This window comes from Triplophysa dalaica, chromosome 11 (assembly GCF_015846415.1).
Source record: "Triplophysa dalaica isolate WHDGS20190420 chromosome 11, ASM1584641v1, whole genome shotgun sequence".
NCBI classification, from domain to species: domain Eukaryota; kingdom Metazoa; phylum Chordata; class Actinopteri; order Cypriniformes; family Nemacheilidae; genus Triplophysa; species Triplophysa dalaica.
In genome coordinates, this window is record NC_079552.1 from 1563920 (window position 1) to 1586161 (window position 22242).

At 38.3% G+C, this 22242-nt stretch overlaps 1 protein-coding gene and 1 long non-coding RNA gene across 3 annotated transcripts; one reads left to right on the forward strand and one right to left on the reverse strand.

The window, feature by feature from the left end:
• The first annotated feature begins 764 nt into the window (after positions 1-764).
• On the forward strand, positions 765-21248 carry slc29a1a (solute carrier family 29 member 1a). 2 transcript variants are annotated; one of them, XM_056761106.1, is made up of 13 exons: positions 765-896; positions 13922-14003; positions 14081-14162; positions 14393-14571; positions 15366-15505; positions 15689-15823; positions 15900-15997; positions 16868-16949; positions 18179-18264; positions 18354-18462; positions 18600-18685; positions 19873-20072; positions 20245-21248. In XM_056761106.1, the coding sequence occupies exons 2-13, from the start codon at positions 13978-13980 to the stop codon at positions 20354-20356; spliced, it is 1335 nt and encodes a 444-aa protein (XP_056617084.1). In that variant the 5' UTR covers positions 765-896; positions 13922-13977; the 3' UTR covers positions 20357-21248. The 2 variants fall into 2 exon arrangements, with proteins under 2 accessions (XP_056617084.1, XP_056617083.1); XM_056761105.1 differs by lacking the exon at positions 765-896 and adding an exon at positions 6425-6689.
• LOC130431886 (uncharacterized) lies at positions 2147-7045 on the reverse strand. The gene is made up of 4 exons (XR_008908357.1): positions 6873-7045; positions 3857-4290; positions 3518-3563; positions 2147-2339 (listed from the first exon to the last, which is right to left on the reverse strand). It is a non-coding gene; the product is annotated as an uncharacterized LOC130431886 (long non-coding RNA).
• Positions 21249-22242: the final 994 nt, after the last annotated feature.

Sequence of the window (22242 nt, forward strand, 5' to 3'; positions counted from 1 at the left end):
CCTTCGTTTTCCCTAGAAGTCATCTTCTTTACAGGTTTAATATCCGTGCCTTGGCCTCTTCTTGGATCATGACAGACAGTCAGGTTGTCGTGCTCTGATAGGCCGCCCGACGTCGGCTCATTGGTTCGGTTCAATGGTTCGGTTCAATGGTTCGGTTCAATGGTTCGGTTCAATTGCAGACGGGCTCTGGGCTCAACTGTTTTTCCTATCCTGGGTAGCCCGGATGTTACCATGTGAATATTTAACTTGAATTTTTCGATCTGAATTTGAGCAGTCGAATTAGACATATGTTTTCTTTGAAAAGTATTAACTTGAAATTTGAGATCTGACTAAGAGCAATCAAATTTGATCAATCTGAATGTATTTTATCTGAAATTCTGTAAGTTGATTTTTTTTGTATCTGAATTTGTGAGCATTAAATTCAGGTTTTTAAATTGGAAATCAAGAATTTTCATATTTAAATTTCATAGAGGCAAATTTGAAACAAATAAATTCAGATACATGGTTTCCAAAGTAAAATATTTCAAAATCAAGTATTCATAGGCTGTTAAATTTCAAAACATTATGTCTCTTATTTGCTTCCATAGTTTCATTTACGACTTTGGCACAGCACACAAAAAACAGCATGTGCTTTCCATTTCACAGCATTTGCTTTCCTGTCATCTGTAACCTCTGTTACCCTTTATGATATTATTTACAACGTTGCTTGGAAATATTTGTAAAAAAAATATGTAACGACATTGTTCTTTATTTTCTAACTTCAGAATCACTTGGCTGTGATAGTAACACTGGCACACATTCAACACTCCAGCACATCATCTATGTGCAGAGGACACAGCGGCACAGACATCTCAACTATGCCAACGCAAATGACACCAAAGAGATCATTGCATACTGTAAGTGCCAGCGCTCACACACGGGATCTCCATGTTAACCCAACATGCTGTTGACCTTGTGTGAGAGATTTTAGAGAAATCTCTCTGTGTTCTGTAAATGCTCATGTTTATTGGGGTTACAAAGGTCAGTTTGATATATTTCTGCTGGTAAATGTAGCGTGAAGCATGGTTGATACTTTCTGGCATGTCAAGGTCTGTTAGGTTTAAATGGAAGGTCATAAGACAAACCTCAGAAGAGTTGGACTATTGTGTTTCTCCTGAGAATTCCATTAGGGGACGAAAGTCATGTGATGTATCTACTTCGGACCCAAAGCACTAATAAACAATCAAGTAGTTTGTCACGACTGATACCAAACTTGGTTGTGCTTGCGATGCAAAGGGATTTCTCATTCTACCATGGACCTCCCAATTTATATTTCCATGTCTGTTACCCTCTAAATGGGCTGAAACCTTTGCTTGGACTGACAGGACAATCATCTGTTGTTGATAAAGACATTCAGTCATTTCAGTTTTGGACAACATGAAACTCATCCCACATGTCATCATTTATGTGGGCTCTCATTCCAAAGAATTCTTGAAGAGCTCTTTTGCAAGGCAGTGCTGCAGAATAGAAACAAGTAGTGTTTACCTTGTGATGTTTATGGGGTTCTAGATATACAGAATAATACTTCGCCAGAACTTACTGTATTTTCAAAAGTCAGGTGCATTGAAAAAATGAAACAAAAACGCCTGAAAACTAACTGAAATGAACGCTGTGGGTTTTAAGATATCATTTGGTGTCATTTCCTAGAGGTTTCGCATTTGTTATCTTCTTTCAATTTGTTGGTGTGTGCAGGCTTGCTTTTGCATTTCTTTCATGCAGCAGGTGTGCTGTTTACCTAGAATCCTGTGGCTTTCGGTAAAAGAGGCCCATGCAGTATCTAGCAAGCCAAATTTAAGTCAAGAGTTTGGGCTTAAAGTCCCAGTAAAATGAGAAAACTACAATGGCAATTTTTATTCATGAAATATCGCCGCGTTTATTGTAAATGGTTGATCAGTGTGGGTCATTCATCTTTTTTTAAATCATGTGACCTCACACACTACAGGTAAAATCTAAAAATGCCCTCGGATCCTGTAATGACTATCCATCTTTGATGACGTATGTTAGACGGCTTGGGCGGAGCATCCGTTAACTTCTCCCCTTCAACTGCCTGCTGTTAGACCACCTCAGCAAAAAAGCACCTTAGCAACTAAAGCATCATAACAGAGGATCAGTTAAGCATTCGTTTTTATAAAGATTGAAAGTTAGGCACATCGTGGGTCATCGGGGCTATTGAATCAGGTTTCCTCATGTTGTCTGTGGTTCCTGGAGGAGGTGATTGTGGCACAAGGACAATAGATCATAGGTGTGTTGTGAGTAAATGTCAGGATACTCCGCCCTCAGCAGGAAGACCCTGTAAATGTCTGCAGAAACAATTAGAAAAATACAGGAATGTTCAGGTCCATGTCTGAGTCGTTTTCCATTGTAAAACACTTTCTATTGAGAATAAAATGAAGAGTCTATATCCAAAACGAGATAACTCTGTTTTTAAAAATGTTCAAAAATCATGTTTTTATTGTGTTAGTTAGCTGTATTTTTTTAATTATTATGGCTTAAATCATAACAAACCAACTGAAGTTTGATTGATATAATTGGAATGCACAATAAAAAAACATGATTTTTGAAAAAAATCTCATTTTGGAAACAAACACTTCAAATTGAACATACATTGCAACAAAAATGAGAGAAGAAAGATAATTCTTAATCTGTGTTTTTGCTGTTTTCATGTAAAAAAAACTATATATAACATATAGCTTTAATGGGAAGAAAAGTTGTGTTACATATTACGGATTATTTTCGGAAAACATCTGTTTATTCTTCCATAGTTTATTTATTCCAGACCTGTATGACTTTCTTTCTTTATGTTCCAAAAAAAATCATGTCCATGTTTTAAACACCCTGAGAGTGAATAAATTACAGCATTTTTATTAACTGTCCTGTTAGGCTTTTGTTTCTCATATTGCTAAAAGCCATTTTTATCTAGGAAATGAATCACTTAGAGTTCAAGAGAACCTTATGAATTTAGCAGAAAACTGAACATTGTAACACAGCTGAACACTGATAGACGGCCAAACATTAGTTAGTGTCATAACATCTGCGTAGACACAGTGGCAGAGCACAGCATTGACTGCGCAGATCTCATGTCACATGGATATTAAAGGTGTGTTCGACCTTCAGAACTGTTTGGGTGAGATCTAAAGGAGCTACTTAAAATATTGACCTACACATTACTTCACTTTCTTTGCAAAGTTTCGCTGTCAAACCCTCGGCTCCTGTCCTGCCAGGTATGTCACATAATGAAAACGGCTGCCACGTTCTGACAGCAACAAAATGAAAACAACTTAAGTTTTGTTTCTTCTTTAAACGTATCTTTCAAACAGTGATCTGTATGCGCATACATCTGTTTCCCAAACAAAACCTCATGCCAAAGATGTTCTGGGTTTTTTTTAACTGTGTGTTTCATATTGTGAAACTCATGGACCTTAGTACACTTCAATTTAAAGGGACAGTACTCAGAAAAATTCTGTTATCATTTACTCACCCTCCTTTACTGTATACATCTCTTTGTTCTGCATGTTTAAAGAGAGCTGTAAAGAATGACAGAAAATGTAATGTAAAAGATGACAGACTGAAAGAAAGAAAAAAGAACATCATCCTAAAAGAGCAAAACTAGAGAAGTACTAATCCTGATGGAACATTTTACTAAATAGGGTTCAACTTTCCTATTCACAACATCGAACTTGGAAAAACAATGTCAGTTCATCTGCTGGATTTGATGGCTCACATTTACACTCAAAAATAAGTTTTTGTTTTCACATCAGTGAGCAGATTCGTTTACTCTTCCAATCCTGCTTTATTCTTCATCATTCTGAGATTTTACCTTATGTTTTCCTCCACTCCCTTTCTCTGGATGTGTTGACTTGTAAAACTTCATGTGCATGGAGAGACTGTCTCACCCAAACCACGGCTGGTTTCTGACTAGACACGGTGGGAGGAAGCTGGATGTACTATGTGTGTCTAACCACATGGTTATATTTGAGGTCTTAAGAACACAACACTGTTGCCAGTTCTATTTAAATTCACCCGACACGCCGCCCGACCTAAAGCAGTAAATAAGAGCACCTCATCGACACTACAGACTATTGTGCGCGCAAAATAAAAATCCTGAGAAACTGTACAGACCACAACGTCCTTGAAATCACGAATTTGTGTGATTCTTAGAGTGCAGCTGTGTTCCGATGAGAGTTTGTGTTTTTGACATCAGGTTAGTTACAGACAGCAGACTCTTGTTCTTTGGGTGTGGAAGGCCCCACGCTAAAAAACAACACAGAAGATGTTTGTGAGTGTTACCACGCAGGGAAAAGTGTGTTTAGAGACTGGAGTTAAATGTGACAGATTTTCGCATTTCATTACAAACATCTTTGAGTAAAGTGTTAACTGTGAGGGAAAACACACACTTTTCAAAGGATTAAGGCTTGAGTGAAATGTTTGTCTTGACCTTACAAACCCTTTGATTTAAAGTCATGTACTTGAATGTCAAAATATATTTCGTGGACAAAAACATCACTGTTTACTTTTTTTTAAACGTATGATTTATAGAAAAGACAGCCAATAAGAATCCAGAATAGATACTCTTTCAACTCCTTCGGTACCGTTTGGGTGAGATCTCAAGAAGCTGCTTAAAAAAATAACCAACACATTCCTGCACTTTCTAGAGGGCTTAATTTGTGTCCGGATTCGGCACCTCCGAAATCCGATCCGGTGTTGTGCCGAAAAATGACTCCTGCCAAATTATGACTCCCACATTCCCAAGTAATATTAGGTATTAGGATTAGGTGTGAGGGAGGGGATGGGTTAAAATTAGCTAATCCCACATCAAAATCAAGGAGGGGAGTCGTAATCTGGTGGTGAGTCCAAATTCAAAGTCACAACACCGGTGTTGTATCAAAATCCGACCCCCTGTGAGATTACGACTCCCATGTTTTCCCCTACAAAGGTTAGGGTTAGGATTAAGTGTGGGGCGAGAATTAGAGATAGGGACCAATCTCACACACTTGCACTACAAACAGAACATTGTGCTTTTGCAAAATAAAGAATGCGCTCTTTCATCTCCTTTCCTTGAATTTATTTAGTTAATTGTTAATATTTCACATATTCTTATTCGCATCACATGTTTTGCATTATATATATACTGAAAGGAACTTGTCGTGGTGGACAAATGCTGGGAAGAGAGGCAGATGAAATACGGTTTGCGGGTGATTAAATGCTTGATATGTCTCCTGCACCCGCAGGTGTAATTAAAGTTTGATGTTAAACTTCTGAATTCTACACAAATGTTTAGATCTGTGATGTATATGTTTACATGCAACATCATCATTATGACAATAAACTGTTTCCATCACATTAACGCGCATTTGATCAAATGCAAACTCAAGATCAAATCACGTTAAATATCTTTGATTATTATTAGATCATCTGCGCATGTCTGTTTCCATTTAAGCTTTGTGATGCACATTTAAACATTTTAATAGTTAGATAGAAAACCCCTCACAAAATGCACATTCCGTTACTTCTCTCCACTTCTGCCACACCCCCTTTGCTCCGCCACCTCGGAATTTACAAGTTATGCACTTAAACATTGTTATTATTTATACAGCCACGGAAATGTATAGGTATGTGTTTATGGAAAATTATTATTTTCGTTTCCTTCTTTGAACTTCTAAAATATTTCTCCCAAAATGTCGAAACAAAATATTGATGGAAATGAAATTTCATATTAAATGATGACAAAATGATCTCAGTTTTCTTGTGTCTTGTCATGCTGTCAGTCTCTCGCGTTGCTGTTGGACGACTTTGTCACACCTGAGGTTCGATTTTGTTGAAATTCAACAGACACCGGACTAAAATGACCACAATATGACTAGAAATGATGATAAAAATACTGGAGGGGTCTCATTATTTTTATATAAAGGTCAATCTTAATTCATAAAAGTGAATTTATTTATATTCTTAGGTATTCTGGTTATATATAAGGGTCAATGACAAATAAGAAAATGTCAGGTGGTGCGACCATATATTAATTTAAATAATATACATTTAATGTATTTAGCACTGAGTATTTTTCCCCTCATATATAAGAAATTTAACATAAAATCATGCCAAAATATTTTATTAAGAATTTTATTGAGAAAATTAACATTTATTTCTCAGTTTTGTTCTCTGTTTGTATGTTCGGACGGTCGCACCACCTGACATTTTTGGTCTTTCAAACACCAAAACTCAAAAAATCTATTGAATTTCAATAAAATGAAAAGGGTTTCTTATAAAGGACATATTGTAGATCCATTTGATATATGACATGTATTTATTCAAATTCTTTTTAGGAAAATAATGAATTTGGACACAAAAAATACATGTCACGTCATTGACCCATAAACTAATCAAGTTGTCGAAATTGGTTATACGAATGCTTAAATCTTATCGCGTAGAAGTGAAGTGATCAATGATGTTAATAAAATAAACATGTTTAACGGTATTATACTAGCTGGGTAATCGCGCGCCCACAGTGTGTGTGTGTGTGTGTGTGTGTGTTAGTGTGTGTGTGTGTGTGTGTTCCCTCCTCATAGCTCAAGTCATTTCTGCCCGTACCCCACATTTGTGTTGTTTCGCATTCTGTGCAGTTGTACGATCTGTTCTCCCTCCTCGTGTTAAAGGTAAGTTAAGTTCAGACAGGACTTTATACTGCATGTATGTAAACGTTATATGAACATTTGATTTAATGGATTTGTGTTTGAACTCTTTTGTGGTCTTCGTAAACCGGTATTACAACTTTATATCTAGTAAAGTTACACAAATTTCGCTTAAGTGTGTTTTGAATAAATCACTTGTGTATTTACCTCCAGATTTGAATGTTGTTTTTCTAAGAAATGTCAACAAAGCGAGCGATTTCGTGTACATTTAGCGCCAAATGAATGGCGATGTAACAATCACAGCGGGATGATGTCGTATCCTGACGACTTTCGCTCTGAAGGGCAACACAACACGATATTTGTACCGGTTTGAATTGCGTTTAAACCGATGTATGATTGTTCAATGTTGGGGGCACGTGGTGCATCGCGATGAAAGCACGAGGCATTTGCGTCACAGACCGAAAAACAACGTATGTGATTTCTGATAATTTACCGTTAACTGTATAACTGGTCCAGGTAAAGTGAAAGAAAATGTTTTATATTCATGTTCGCTGTTTGGTTTTATTTACTTATGTGTTGTTTTCTTGTGTTTATTTCTTGTGCCCATGCTGTATTCGTCATTCTTTGACAAAGTGGCGTGCGTCATGAGTCATGACGTCAGGATCATTTGTCATGTCATGTGTATTTTTGAGTAAAGATTCACTGAAGATTCACTGAAGATTGTTGCTGGTTATTAACAAAAACTCAATAATCTTGACCGAAGACACTGAAAACATATTTGCATCACATTAGGATTTGAGGCCACTTCAGAACTGTATATGAAACTTCAGAACTACAAAGTTTATTCCGAGTCAATGTTGTGATGGTTTGTGTGAACACTGTTTGTATCTCAGATGAGATGCATGTGAGCTCTCTGTACCATGAGATGTGTTCGTGGTTAACTCGTTCGTGTGGCATACATCAAATTCCGTGCTAAAGACAGAAGTCAAGACCTGGTTTGGATGTTGTGGTGGTGTAGCTGATGAATGTACACGGAAATGTCTCAAGATAATGTTGCTGCACAAATGAAAACAACCTCAACTGTGCCCTCAAAGGCAATGTGAAGAAATGATCAGCCCTCGCGGTCAACTTTTATCTCTGAATTTCACTTCTTGAAGTCATAATTGTGTGAACGTTGTTTTGTGTACTGTATGTTAAGAAAAATTGTGTCTGGAAGATTTCGAGTGAGTCTATACTTGGTGTCCTGCTCTTGTTTGAGAACGTGGCACAAATAGACTGATATATTGCAGTATTTAGTTCTGTCGGGTTTCTGCCCTGACAGCAGAACGTGGCAGAGAGTCAAAACCGTGATGCCTTACTCTCTTACTCAAATGTTTTTCTAAGAGAATGAGAATGAGGCTGATTAAATGGATGCGAGCCCTGGCCAATATTGAAATTCTTAACCTTGAAAGATGTGATGAAGGGAAAACAGGCCTGACGTCCAGAGCAATACCTTTGAAATGAGTCGGAGAGATGAAAGCCAGCGGCTCCTGCTGTTCATCTATTAAACTCTTTATTGAAGGTTCCTCTGCAGGTCTTTTTAAAGGGTGCTTGTTTAAGAGTTTTCTGGTGCTTATGGTTACAATTTCAAAAATCTGATACTGATGATTTGTTCTGTCCGACAGTTTGATTAGCGGATGCACATGGATGATCAATATCAGTTTGCTTTCCTGGAATACCCGGTGCGCCAGGTTTGGCACCGAAATGAGACCAGGTCCACCGCCTTTTTTTGGTGTCTCTCTGTTTTACTCTTCGTTTTATTAAACCTTGTGAGAATTCTATAAAATTGGATAAAAACTCCTAAATAACTTGCAACTAGATAGATGACGCTAATTGAAACTAGGGATGTGCACGAATACTCAAATATTCAATACCCAATAACTGTTAGAAAATGAAAAATGCTAAGCAAATATTCATATTTTTTTATAAGAAAAATAACCACGTCACTACAGGTATCAAGCCTCTGTATTTACTATTAACATTATAAACAATAAAGCGAGATATTCTTGTAAGATCTGGGTTTTGTTACCACGAGTAAGTTGTTAACCGGCTGAGGAACTTTATATGTGTGTTTTTCTCATCAAGAACACGTTTTGTATTTTAGCGTTCACCGCAGGTTTAAATGCAGTTGTTGTGTATTTTTTTCCCAACGTTGCTAATTTTTTCGACATTAAAAACCTACATACAGGATATAATATTAATGCGTTATGAATCTTTAAAGATGATTAAAAACTTGATGTGTAATTTTGACTTAATAATAAAAAAGATGTCTTCATTAACTTTATTGAAATATTTTATTGATTATTCGAAATTAAAGTGAAATAATCGAAAAATTATTTGCATAAATTGTTGCTGATTATTCTTTTTTTTAAACACGGTATGCAATCTGCAGTGCTGTTTTTTAATGAATCCCGTCTGTCTGCGTTTTCAAATATTTCACCAATAACGCACACATTCTCTAAAAGTGGTCTTTTTAAAGGGCATGCGTTGTGTGTAGAGAGGCCAGTACAGTAGAAATGTGTTGTGAGCTTGTTCTCTGATTCGCAGTGATCGCCTCAGGTTACGAGTCTTGGTTGGTCCTCTGAGGGGTTGACACCTCTATTTCAGGACCCTTCAGCTTTGTTGTCAAGTGTCGAACTCCAGAGACACAAAATGGAAGTGCGATCAGAAGGTTGTCTGGGAACGTGGCCAGTATGGTGTTAAAATTTGCGTATTAAATAGGGTGAATGATTGTAGGTCACTCAGATTTACTTGTGAGGTGCGGCTGTGTGCTCCCTGGCTCACGCACACGGTACAAAGGGAGGGTTTGGATACAGTGAGAGTGTTTGGCCAAAGTTGGCATGTGACTAGTGGGAGTGTTTTGTGAATTGTAAATTCGAGAAGTTGTTGACACGGGTTTGGAAAAATGTCTGTGGGACATTTCCACAAGGTTACAACTTGAATTATATCATTCTTTCCAGTTTCCACCATACAATCATATTTGGGTGCTGTAGTTCACCCATAAATGACTCATTCTGTCAGCATTTAATGTAATTGTTAACCTGTATATGACTGTATTTTTCTGCAGAAGACATTTTAAGAAATGCTATTCAAATTACATTTTAAGAATTGTCTGAGTGGTTTTGTGCTGTTCACACAACTGAAGTCAAGGAGGGCCAATGTTGTTTGGTTACCGATGTTTTTCCAAATGACTTCTTTTGTATTCTGCAGAAAAGAAAGTCATACATGTTTGGAAAGAAATGAGCGTAAATTAGAAGTTTTCTTATTTATGTTATAGACCAAAGTCTGTATGAACAGATATAACAAATATATTTGGATGTAATGGTATGACTACAATTACCTTATCAGGCAGGTTTTGCCGTGTCCGTGTACACACTGGTACATCAGTCATTCCTGAAGTTCCACTGAATCTTTCAGGTGTGCTAAACTGTTGGGAATGAAGAGATAAGACCTGTCAAAATGTCAATATTTAATTTGGTTTGAGATGTTATCAGTTTCAGCACCACATATCATGTTCACCAAATAAACTCTGACCCATTAAATTTTGACGTTGAAGGGAAATATTCTGTGTTTTCTGAAGACATCTTGATCCTGCTTTAAGTGCTGAGGAAGCCTTGCGAAAGCCAATGGGAACTTGTTGAGAAGAGAGGCTTGTGTTCAAGGTCCTAGACAATAGGAACAGTATTGTTAGTGATGATTGAGAAACGAAGACCAGAGTGATTCTCTAAATTTGAGTGAGATTTCCCGAAACTATAACACGATTTGGTCACTTTCATAGAAAGCCAGATTGAAGAGGAACCTGATGTTCCAAATATGGTAAGAGGCGTTACATTTCCGTCACACGCTTGCAGTATACCACCAATCACTACGCAGTGGTTAACTGGCCAATCATAGCACACCTCGCTTATCAGAGCCATGAGCTTTGTCAAAAATCTGTGTGTTTCAGAGAGGCGGAGCAAAGAGGAGATGCACGGTATGTGGAAAATACAGCGTTTTAGAACCTTAAATCGTGTAAACACATCACATTACATCTAAAACGAACCATAATGCTCATTTTAGCCGTGTCATATGACTCCTCTTATAACTTATTTATTAAGAATCAGCAAATGTTTTTTAAGTGTAAAGACTTTTCAGGTGCTATTACCGAATCAATATTTGCAAAGATTTAACCATAATCCCCAAATGTTATTGCAACAAAGTTTTAAATTCATCACGTCTGAAGCATTGTATCTGTCGGGCAAAATAAAGCGGTTTCTGTCTGTGTTGTGTAGCATGACAGTTGTTGGAATGACTCGAGTGCTTTGGTGCTGTGTGTTTACATCAAGTCTGAAATAAGTTTTTATAGGACTGATGAGAGCTTGTTCTGGAAGAGACGGATGAATCTGAATAAAGGTTTTCATACTGCGCATCTCTTACAGAGGCATCTGTTCTGCTTGTTTATGAGCCATAAACAGAATAAAAGCACTTCACTACAGTATACAATTTGTGAACACAAACACATGCTCTTTGTATAGATTACTGTATTTTTGGCCTTCATCACATAAACTGAGAGCCAAGAGACACAAGGGCATGAGAAGTGAACGTACTTTGGCGCCGAGTTGCGTTCACGCCCATTTTCATGAGATAAATCACAAACCCAAAACATTTCCATTAGATAATGTATCATGCACGTCTCGGTTCAGTCTTAAGGCTGAAGTATAGTTCCCTTTTACGCGTACGCGGTGAGGTTGTAAGTTACAACCCTCGCTTTTGAAGCACTATGGTGGCTGACACAGAACTAAAATGACATCACGTTTTCACCTTTTTTACCGAAGGAGATAACATATTTATGAAATGCGTTCTGTAGAGCATTTTGTCCGTTTAGGGATACTGTAGAATTAATGAAGACGAATTCCATGTAAGGGGAACTGTGGTGTATGTAGATAGAAATAGCTTGTTTTTAAGATAATAGAAACATAACGCTTCACTATGCAAGATCTTTATAAACCTCTCAACACAGTTATGTTTATTATATTGCATTTATATCACTTACGTACACACTGTTGTTACAAAAGCAAATGTTACACATGGGCAACCAGTGTGTGCTTTTTAGGAACACACAGAGAAGAGACATTACATTTACATTTAGTCATTTAGTAGCTGCTTTTATCCAAAGCAACTTACAGAGAGTTCAGGGAGCAATAAAGCGATATGGGTTGTGCCACATGCTCAGTGAGAGATGGTATACCCTTTCTAATGTTAAATAAGGCAAATCGGCATGACCACGTAGTCTTTGCATTGTGATCATTGGAGGACAGCTGTTCATCGAAAATGACTCAGAGGTTCCTGGCAGTTTAGGAAAGAGTGTTTGTGGTATTGCAAAGTTGGATGGTGAGATTGTGTTGCACTGTGGGGTCTGCTTCAAACATAAGTAGTTCTGTCTTGGCAGGGTTCCGCTGGAGGTTATGTGTTTTTATTTAAGCTGAGATGTCTTCTAGGCGGGTTGTAATGTGAGCTTCTACAGTGGTATCGTCTGGGTGAAATGAGATGTAGATCTGCCTGTCGTCAGCATATTCGTGATAGGAGATGCCGTGTACCCATATGATGGGTCCCAAGGATGTCGTGTAGATGGAGAAAAGGAGCGACCCAAGCACCGATCCCTGAGGGACCCCAGTGATCATATGGTGAGCAGTGGACATCGAGCCCTTGATTCAGCCTTGCCTAGCCGCAGTGCTTCTAAAACCCAATGGAAGTGCAGTCTTAGTTGAGTGGTTTTTTGAAGTCCGACTGCTTGTCATCCAGTAGATTATTCTGCGATAGGTAGGAAGACACCTGGTTGAAGATACCTTTCAAGTGTTTTCGCAATAAATGGGAGGAGAGAGACGGGTCTGTAACTGTCGGTAATAGAGGGCTCTAATGTGGGTTTCCGATGTAGGGGTGTGACCCGGGCCTGTTTGAATGTGGATGGAAAAATTCCGGTGAGCAGGGAGGTGTTGAGTGTGCTGGGTATGCCCTGAAGGAGATGGGAGGGGATTGAGTCAAGGGGACAGGTGGTGAGGTGGCTGGAGAGAAGTCTGGTGACTTCAGTATCAGTCAGTGGGGCTAAAGAGGATAGTTTAATGTTTGAAGTGAGGGTAGTGTGTACCACGGTGCTGAGAATTGTTTACTGATGGATGAGCGAAGTCCTCCGCTGTCAAAAATGAAGGGATTTATTAAGGAGGTGTGCAAAGAAGAGAGTTAAATAAGCACAACTCATGGTAAAATTAGGACAAGTATACACTTTACATGACACGGAAAGCATGTATATTTTAAATATTTAATGTAAATAAAATCGAATCCTGCTTTCTGGAATGCCCCCGGCTGCAGACATGAGACCCAGATGAGAACATTTCTGTTTGTTTGGTTATTGTGTTTGTGTTAGACCTGCCAGAATATCCATTAGGAGAATTATATTGTTGAATGAAATGCAATGATGACGGACGTTTGCACATTAAACATGTAGACATTTACATCTACGGTGGCGCCACAAAGTATCCAGCCACACTTAAACATTTCACAAGCAAGAGATTTCATAATGACAAAACCTCTTGCTTCAGAAAGGAGACGTTTGATATTTTGTATGAATTCATACATTTGTAAGAGAGACTGAAAGGGATACTTCACCCAAAAATGAAAGTTCTGTCATCATTTACTCACCTTCGAGTTTTTCCAAATCTGTATAAATGTCTTTGTTCTGATGAACACAGAGGAAGATATTTGGAAGAATGCTTATAACCAGACAGATCTTGCCGCCCAAAGAAGGAGAAAATCTAAAATTGCTGTTTGCTTTCCTTCATTCTTCAAAATGTCTTCTTTTGTTATCAACAGAATAAAAAAAGTTATAAAGTAATTTTTCCTACTATGGGAGTCAATGGGGGGCGAGATCTGTCTGGTCATTCTTCCAAATACTTTCTTCTGTGTTCATCAGAACAAAGACATTTATACAGATTTGGAAAAACTCTAAGGTGAGGAAATGATGACAGAACTTTCATTTTTGGCTGAACTGTTCCTTTAAAACATTATGCTTTTTACACGCCTTTATTCAAAGCAACTTGAAAAGTGTTTTCCAGCTGTATCAGTATGTGTGTTGGCAGGGATTCTTTGTGCTGCCGTAATGCAATGCTCTTACACTATTTAAATTACTGAGGTATTGTGGGTAAGCATTTAAATGACTAATGTTTTTCCATATATTTGTATAGATTTGATGCCAAATTCTGAAACCAACTGACATACGGACGACATACAGACGGACAGAATGACGGCAAACACTCCACGTGACAGGTGAGTGCACATGACCTTTCTCTGACCCCTCTCACATCATGATTAAACTACACACACCTAACATGAATGTGTTTCAGGTATAATGCGGTGTGGATTATATTCTTCATTCTGGGGCTGGGAACTCTCCTACCGTGGAACTTCTTCATGACCGCCACCATGGTAAGAATTCTCCATGTGTCATATTAGAATTTAACACTCAGTCGTGTTTGTGTTGGTTATAATTACACTTTTAATTTTTAGAGTGATGGATGTAATTCATGTGTGATCAATGTTCATAATGCTTTCCATCATATCTACATGTTTCACATGTTGTGTCATAGAAGCACACGATTGAAGAGAACTTTAAATAGTGAAGTGTTCATCATCTCTGCCTTGTCTTTGGTCTGCAGTACTTCACCAGTCGTCTGAAAGACCCAAACACCAAGCTAGAATTCAATCAGACGGCGAATATTACGGCAGAGAGCGAAACCCGTAACGTCCTGGAGTCAAAGTTCAACAACGTCATGACATTGTGTGCTATGGTGCCACTTCTCATCTTCACCTGCCTCAACTCCTTCATCCACCAGAGGTAAGATGAGCCGATGTCATGTGAAGATCCCATTGTCCAAAAGAACTGTGGACACACAGATAGTGATCCAGACACATAGCGCAATTGTGCTTCAGACGACCCGAGTTAGAGTCGTGGCTTGAGGTCCATTCTCGATCCTGTCCTCTCTCCTCCCCATCGTTTCGGTCGACAAAATAAATATTTCAGAAATCACATTAAAGGGAAATGAACATTCTGTCATCATTTATTCACCCTCATGTCATGTCGAACCTGTATGACTTTCTTTTTTCCGCAGAACACAAAAGAAGATATTTTGAAGAATGTTGATAATTGAACAGCGCTGGCACCCATTGACTTTTATTGTATGGACACACACGTGAATGGCTGCCATAGCTGTTTGCTCAACAACATTTTTCTTAATATCTTCTGTTCTGAAGAATATAAAAGGTCATACAGGTTTGACATGACGAGAGGTAGAATGATGACAGAATTAACATTTTTGGGTGAACTACATGTGGTTTAAAACCTGTTCACGAGTCAAGATTTGAAAGTGCCTAGAGCATTTCAAAAGCAACACAAAGGCGTGAAGTGTAAGATATAAATGACTTGTTTTACTCATAAATCTCATGAAAGTTTCTGAGGGAACTCGATGAGAATTTCCCTTGTTATCATCATCACATGAGAAGTTTGTGTGAGACCTGAGAATGTTTGTTTAAATTAAAGGTGAAGATTATCTGGAATCTCTCTTAAAGCTCTTCAAACAGATGTTCTGGAAAGCCGATCTTCTGCTTATTTTCTCTGTCTGTCTCTCTCAGGATCCCTCAGAAGTGGAGGATCTCCGGCAGTCTCTCAGTCATTCTGGTGGTGTTTCTCATCACTGCAGTGTTAGTGAAGGTGGAGATGGAGCCCTTGTCTTTCTTTACATTCACCATGATCAAAATCATCTGCATCAACTGTGAGTGAACCCCCCACACCCTTCATCATCATCATCCGTCAGGGTCTTAGGTTCTAATTTTGTTTATATATCTTGATGAGAACAAGATGTCCATGCTGCGTTTGATGCTGATATTAATATACGCTCTGTTTTGAGACTCAAACTGGGACACTTGAAAGAGAAAGATAAACGCTCTTGTTTCAGCGTTCGGGGCGATTCTGCAGGGGAGTCTGTTCGGTCTGGCTGGAAGACTCCCGGCTTCATACACAACACCCATTATGAGCGGTCAGGGCTTGGCTGGGACCTTTGCGGCCTGCTCCATGATCTGCGCTCTGGCCAGTATGTATTCGTCTTATACAAACAGACCCTTCGGCATAATCGTTCAGACTTAAATCACCAATCTTGTGTTTTCCAGCCGGCTCAGCGTTACAGGACAGCGCTTTCGGTTACTTCATCACTGCTTGTGTTGTGATTCTCCTGGCCATTGTTTCTTACTTCGCTCTGCCCAGAATGGTAAATAATCATACATTTAGATTTATTTATTAGCAAACACTTTTTTTAAGCAACTTAAAGTCCCAGTGAAATAAAAAATGACCCTAACCCAATTTTTTCTTGAAATATTGAAGTGTTTATTGTAAATAATTGATCAATGTGGATCATTGTCTTTTTAAATTTGTGTGGCCTCATAATCTTCAGTTAAAATCTGAAAATGCACTTTCGTCCTTTCAGTTAGACGGCTTGGGCGGAGCATCCGTTAACTCCTCCCCTTCAATTGTCAGTCTGCTGCCAGTTCCATTTCAAAATGGAACAGATGTTTTATACGTCCAATCATATCACAGAGAAAGACGAAAGCCACACCCACTATTTTTCTGTCAAAATATGGAAGGAAAAACGTCCGCTTCACGGGGACTTTAAGAGTAAACATTTATAGGACCTTAACACTTAAAGGAATACTTCACCCAAAAATTTAAATTCTGTCTTCATTCACTCACCCTCAGATTGTTTCAAGCCTGTATACATTTCTTCGTTCTGCTGAACACAAAGGAAGATATTTTGCAGAATGTCAGTAGCCGAACAGATCTCATCCCCATAGACTGCCATAGTAGGGAAAATAAACACTATGGGAGTCAATGGAGGATGAAATCTGACATTCTTCCAAATATCTTCCTCTAGCTAAACAAAAAAATGTATACAGGCTTGAAACAAAGATTTACATTTTAAGGTGAATTATCCCTTTAAGGCCCTTCACATCAAGAACTGTAACTATGTGATGAGAACAAGTGGCTTCTTATAACTGTTTTTAATAGTTCTAATTAACTGATTGTTTTAAACGAGTTAAACCTGTGTTTGCATGATTTACATTAGAGCTGTTTTGATTTTCAGGAGTTTTTCCAGTTTTACTCTGAAAGCAATGGCAGCAGACCCGTCAGCGATGAGGAGAACAAGATGGACCTGCTGAAGCCGGGTAACATCCAGTGCTTTGCATCGGTCTTTGCCATGTTGCAATTCTTATTTCAGTTCATAACTGGTTTACATTTGAACAAATTTGGAAGATTTTACAGAATACTGGTACACTTGTACGTTTTGGGACAACCTTTCACCCCAGTGACGTTTGTGTTTAGGATGGGAACTTCAAACTTTTTTCTAATAAATGTGCATTTTTGTACTGTTCGCTATTTGAGATCACCACCTCATAAAATCTGATTTTAATCATATTTCATCCTCTTAAAGTTTTCTGAAAATCTATGCGTTAATATTCATGTGCTGAGGCATGACTGAAGTTATTTAATGTTACTTAGATGTTAAAAAACACACCGATCAAATAACATTGTTTATAAATAAAAATTCTGTTAATTGTTCACCCTTCAGATTCAAAAGTCTGCATATGACACGTTTTTTCCTGCAGAACACAAAAGAAGATATTTTGAGAAATGTTTTGGTGATTTCGTGTTCACACAATGGCAGTGAATAGGGAGCGGTGGAGATAAAGTATTTTTGTATGCAGACCCCAGAAGCAAGTGAGCATTTCAGGACTTTAAGGGTTTTTGGTAAACCGCCCGAAATATGACCTAAATATTTTCTGGTTTTGAAAATTATATGACTTAAAGCTCACCAGCAAAAACATGCTGGTGATCTTTTTAAGCCTTTGTTGGGGATGTTAGACGACAAATGTTGTGTTCATTTGCTAAGAATGTCCTGATAGACACGACATGTAAACATCATAAACCTTCTGTAATAACAGAGCTTATTTTTTGCAATCTTCCAAAAGTCTCTGGGGAAAATGCATAGCCTTTCGGTCGAGGGAACGACTGCAGCGCTAACTTCCGGGTTAGCCTTCAAAAACACGTCATCTCTGCGGCTCCCTATGGCGTTCAGTGTTGTTTGGTTATCAACATTCTTCAAAATATCTTCTTTTGTGTTCTGCAGAAAGAAAGTCAGTCCGGTTTTACATGAGGACGAGTAAATAATGAAAGAAAGAATTGTCATTGATGTATGAACTGTCCCTTTGAAAGTCTGAACTGAACGATATGTAATATAACTGACATTATTGTGCTTTATATGTATTCTTCGGTCTCAGAGTAGCTCAGGATTGTCGTTGTGTACAGTTTGTTATTGTGACGTGTCTCTGAGCAAGTAAAAGCTGACTGACGGTCTCAGAAAAGATGTGAACTGTAAATGTCTCTTGACTTGTAGATGGTCCAGCCGAGAAGAGACCTGTTGTGAACCTGACGGATGAAGACACCAGACCCACAGTGTCGGTGTTTGCCATCTTCAAACAGGTGATGACTCGAACCGGTCTGATATCTGCATTCCCACGTTCATTCAGATTAATATTCAGATTTATCGTCATGTTTCCTCTCCGCCGTAGATCTGGGTGATGGCTCTTTCCGTATGTTTAGTCTTCATGGTCACTATTGGCATCTTCCCAGCCGTCACGGTTGATGTCAAGTCCACTGTGGCAGACGGAGGTGCTTGGGGTGTGTTTGTGTGATTCTTTTTTTTATCTTCCTGCTTCTAGCCACTGAGAACAATTGCACAAACAGAGACCAGATATTTTAAATATTGTGTTATAAGTTGTGCAGAGATCTCACAGCTGGACTGCTGCTTTTCACAGAAACATATTTCATCCCCGTGTCCTGTTTCTTCCTGTTCAACGTGATGGACTGGGCCGGCCGGAGCCTGACTGCTGTTTGTATGTGGGTACGTATGCAACGGCACTATATCCAAGCATGTGGTTTGTGTTTGTAAGCGTCTCTTCCTGAGTCTTTCATAGAATCCCTAATATTGTTTCCGGACGGACATGGACAACAAAGAGTGGAATTTACGGAAAGAAATGTTTAAGAAATTCCTTCTTCAAAGGGACTACGTTAGTAACTCTGCTTTCCTTAGTGAAAGGGATAATTCGGATAAAAATGGGAATTTCGTCTCGCTGTCAGTCAGCCGTCTCACTATCACGTGTCTTATTTAGCCGTTTATGGTGGTCAACGTCTCACTTGTTTGTGTCCATTTAATTGAAAGAATTCGATTTGTGAAACAGCTGAGGATCATGGGAGAGATCATGGGGTGAAATGAACATGAGTAATTGAATTGGAAACGTCGTGACCGCGTGTCTGAGGTGCAGATTAATTGATCCGCTTTACTGAGTTTTGAGGCCAAGCAAGTTTAACAAGGACTCTCACATGACCTCAGAGGTGATTTCAGCCCCGCAGGCGTGTTGTGCCTCTGTCACACGCTGGCAGATGTTTCACCATTATGTTTTATGGGTTTTTTAATGGTGGAAGGCTCCAGATGTCTTTGGAGCTGGGTGACCGATGATGTGGACAAAAATAAAGTTACCATTTCAAAATTATTTGTTTCTGAAGTTACTATTTATAGGTATGCGTTAAGGTAAATTATCATTTGTTTTATTCTGTGAACTACTGAAAATGTTTCTTCAGAATTTTAAATAAAAACAGCACATAATAAAAAAATAGCAATAAAGACTCTCTGGACTACTGGAATAATTCCCAGAACACACTACAAAAAAGAATTTGTAATGGTCGTACTGGAAAAAGCTACTGGGTTGTAGTGGTATTCTAATGGAAGCCTTTAGAATTTCTTTGTTGTTTTCTATTGAGTTTCTATTGTTTTCTTCAGCAGGGTTTGTCACTCCTGTGGTTTGATTTTGTTGAATTTCAACAGACACTGAACTGAGATGAACACAATACATCTAGAAATGATCATTAAATTGACATTTGGAATGGTCTCTTTATTTTTTCTGCTGTTGGATAATATAATATGATGTTTCTGATTGGTCAGTCGATGTTCAAATGTTTATATGTACTGGCAAATAATACGATAATAAATAAACTCTTCCAAACTCTAATCTCTTGTCTTTCTCCGTTCAGCCTGGTAAAGACAGCATCTGGTTGCCCGTCCTGGTCATGGCACGTGTGGTGTTTGTTCCCCTCTTCATCCTCTGCAACGTGCAGCCCAGATACAACATGCCCGTGTGGTTCGCTCATGACGCCTGGTACATCATCTTCATGATCCTCTTCTCCTTCAGTAATGGATACTTGGCCAGTCTCTGCATGTGCTTTGGACCAAAGTGAGTACATATATCATCATTCACTATCATTATTGAAAGCTGCTCTTATTTTTAAATCTTCTTTAAAACGTCAAGCTTCGATCTGAACTGTTTGACAAACAACCAGACTTTAAAAGTCCCAAAGAAATGCATGACTGCAGATGTGACTCAGTTGTTTGTGTTCGTCTCGCAGGAAAGTGTCTCAGCATGAAGCAGAAACCGCAGGAGCTATCATGGCGTTCTTCCTCTCTCTCGGTTTGGCTCTGGGAGCCGCTTTATCCTTCGGCTTCCGGGCCATGATCTAAGACCTCCGTGCGATGAAGAAGACTTGATCTCCGTCACATACAGAAGCGGATTTGTTTTTGTATCTACCAGAGAGTCCGAGAGATTTTTTTTTTTCTCTCTTCGCCTGTTTGTTTGACTGAGATTCAAGCGTACTTTTATTACTTTTCTGTGTGGTATTGAACAAGCTACTATAGAATGCGTTCCAGACATTATTCAGCAGTGGATGAAAGAGAGTTCCTCTTCATCAGTATTACATGCACTCATGAGCCATCGCACACCAAAACCTGTCGACAGCGCTTCTCTTTGTGTTCCTTTTTTTTACAGTTTGTTTGTGTGTACTGTTTTGTTTATTGTGCCAAATCATTTAAAAGCTTTTGTGTTTGTGTAGTTCAAGGTAACTCCAGTAAGACTTGGTGTTTTTTTTTAGAATATGCTTGTTGTAAATGACCTCATTTGTAGTTTAGTGATTTCAGAGATATGCAGCTATTGTCTAGGTCAGTAGTTTTAGATAAACCGTACTGTACAACACCATAAAGGGTCCCCTATTGAGTTTTGGGGATTTAAACCGTAGTTCATTCTGAATGTATTTGACAGATTTGTTGTTTTTGAAGTGTTTATCTTTACAGACCTGAAGATGCAATTCAGCGCAATAGTGTATTTTTCTACTTTTTCATGAAGTCGAGGGTGAAGGCCTGTTACTGTTACTGAACTTAACTTACTTTTATAGTGTTTGTTTTTTAAAAGCTTTTTGTATGATATATTTTTTAAATCAGCATGTCATGTGTATGATGTATAGACATTTTAACAGCTTTCTTTGGTGTTTATTGAATGAGTGATTTACAAAACAACAACAAAAATGACAATAAGGAGGTGTGAGAAAAGATGGAAGAAATAAACGCATTTCTGTTTGTATTTGTAATTGTGTTGTGTTTGTACGGTGATCGCTGCATGTTTGTCTTGTTTTAAGATGATTTCCGTCATTCCTGTGGAAAAAAACAAGCAAAGTCTTTTTAAAGACTAGTTTGACCACATTTATCCTCCAGCTATGGAAAACAAATGCTTGTCATGAGAAAGGGGGTTAGGGTTACATTTCTCCTTAAAATTAAATTCCACAGAAACCATTGTATCTGCCATAATAAAAGCGTTTAAGTCTCATGAAGATAAATTTACAGTCAGAATTTCCCTCATGAAAATATGATAATCCTAGTTTCTGCAAGTGGTACACTCTAAAAAATGCTGGGTTATTTGTTTAACCCAACAGCTGGGTTGAGCCTGTTGGGTCATTTTGTTGGGTTATTTTCTCAGTGTTGGGTCATTTTTTGAGTAACCCAAACGCTGGGTTACCAGTCTGGTCCAATTGAGTGACAGTTGAGAGAGTAAACCCCTCCCACTCCTCGACGCATCAGACAAACTTTACCTTCGCGGGCATTTTGATCCACCTCATCTCGGAAAGTTGTTATTCGGAGAAGAAAAGGTATGTTTACGAGTTTTTAATGTATAAAACTATTACTGTACAAAAAAAAAATGCAAAAGTATGCAAAATTCGGCTGTTCGCATTAGGTTTGAAAAGTAACGTTACAATCTAGCTTCGTTAGCTTTGTATAGCTAGTCTGTAACGTTATGCCCACGTTGTTCTAACTTACAGCTTTTTAATCATTTAAACTTCCTTTTTGGTGAACATTTCCTCTGAAATGTGTGACTTGTGTGAGGAATTTAGTTCAGTAACTTACGCAACTTGATATTAGTTTACGGTTTACACGAGAGAGCGTCGTGTCAAAAGCAAACATCCAGCAATTTTTTTATTTTAAATACCGCTAATGTTCGGTGACGGAACTTAGATTTAAGAGTCTTTTAGACGAGAATGTAGTTGTTAAGAACACAAATACGTGATTTATATATAAACATA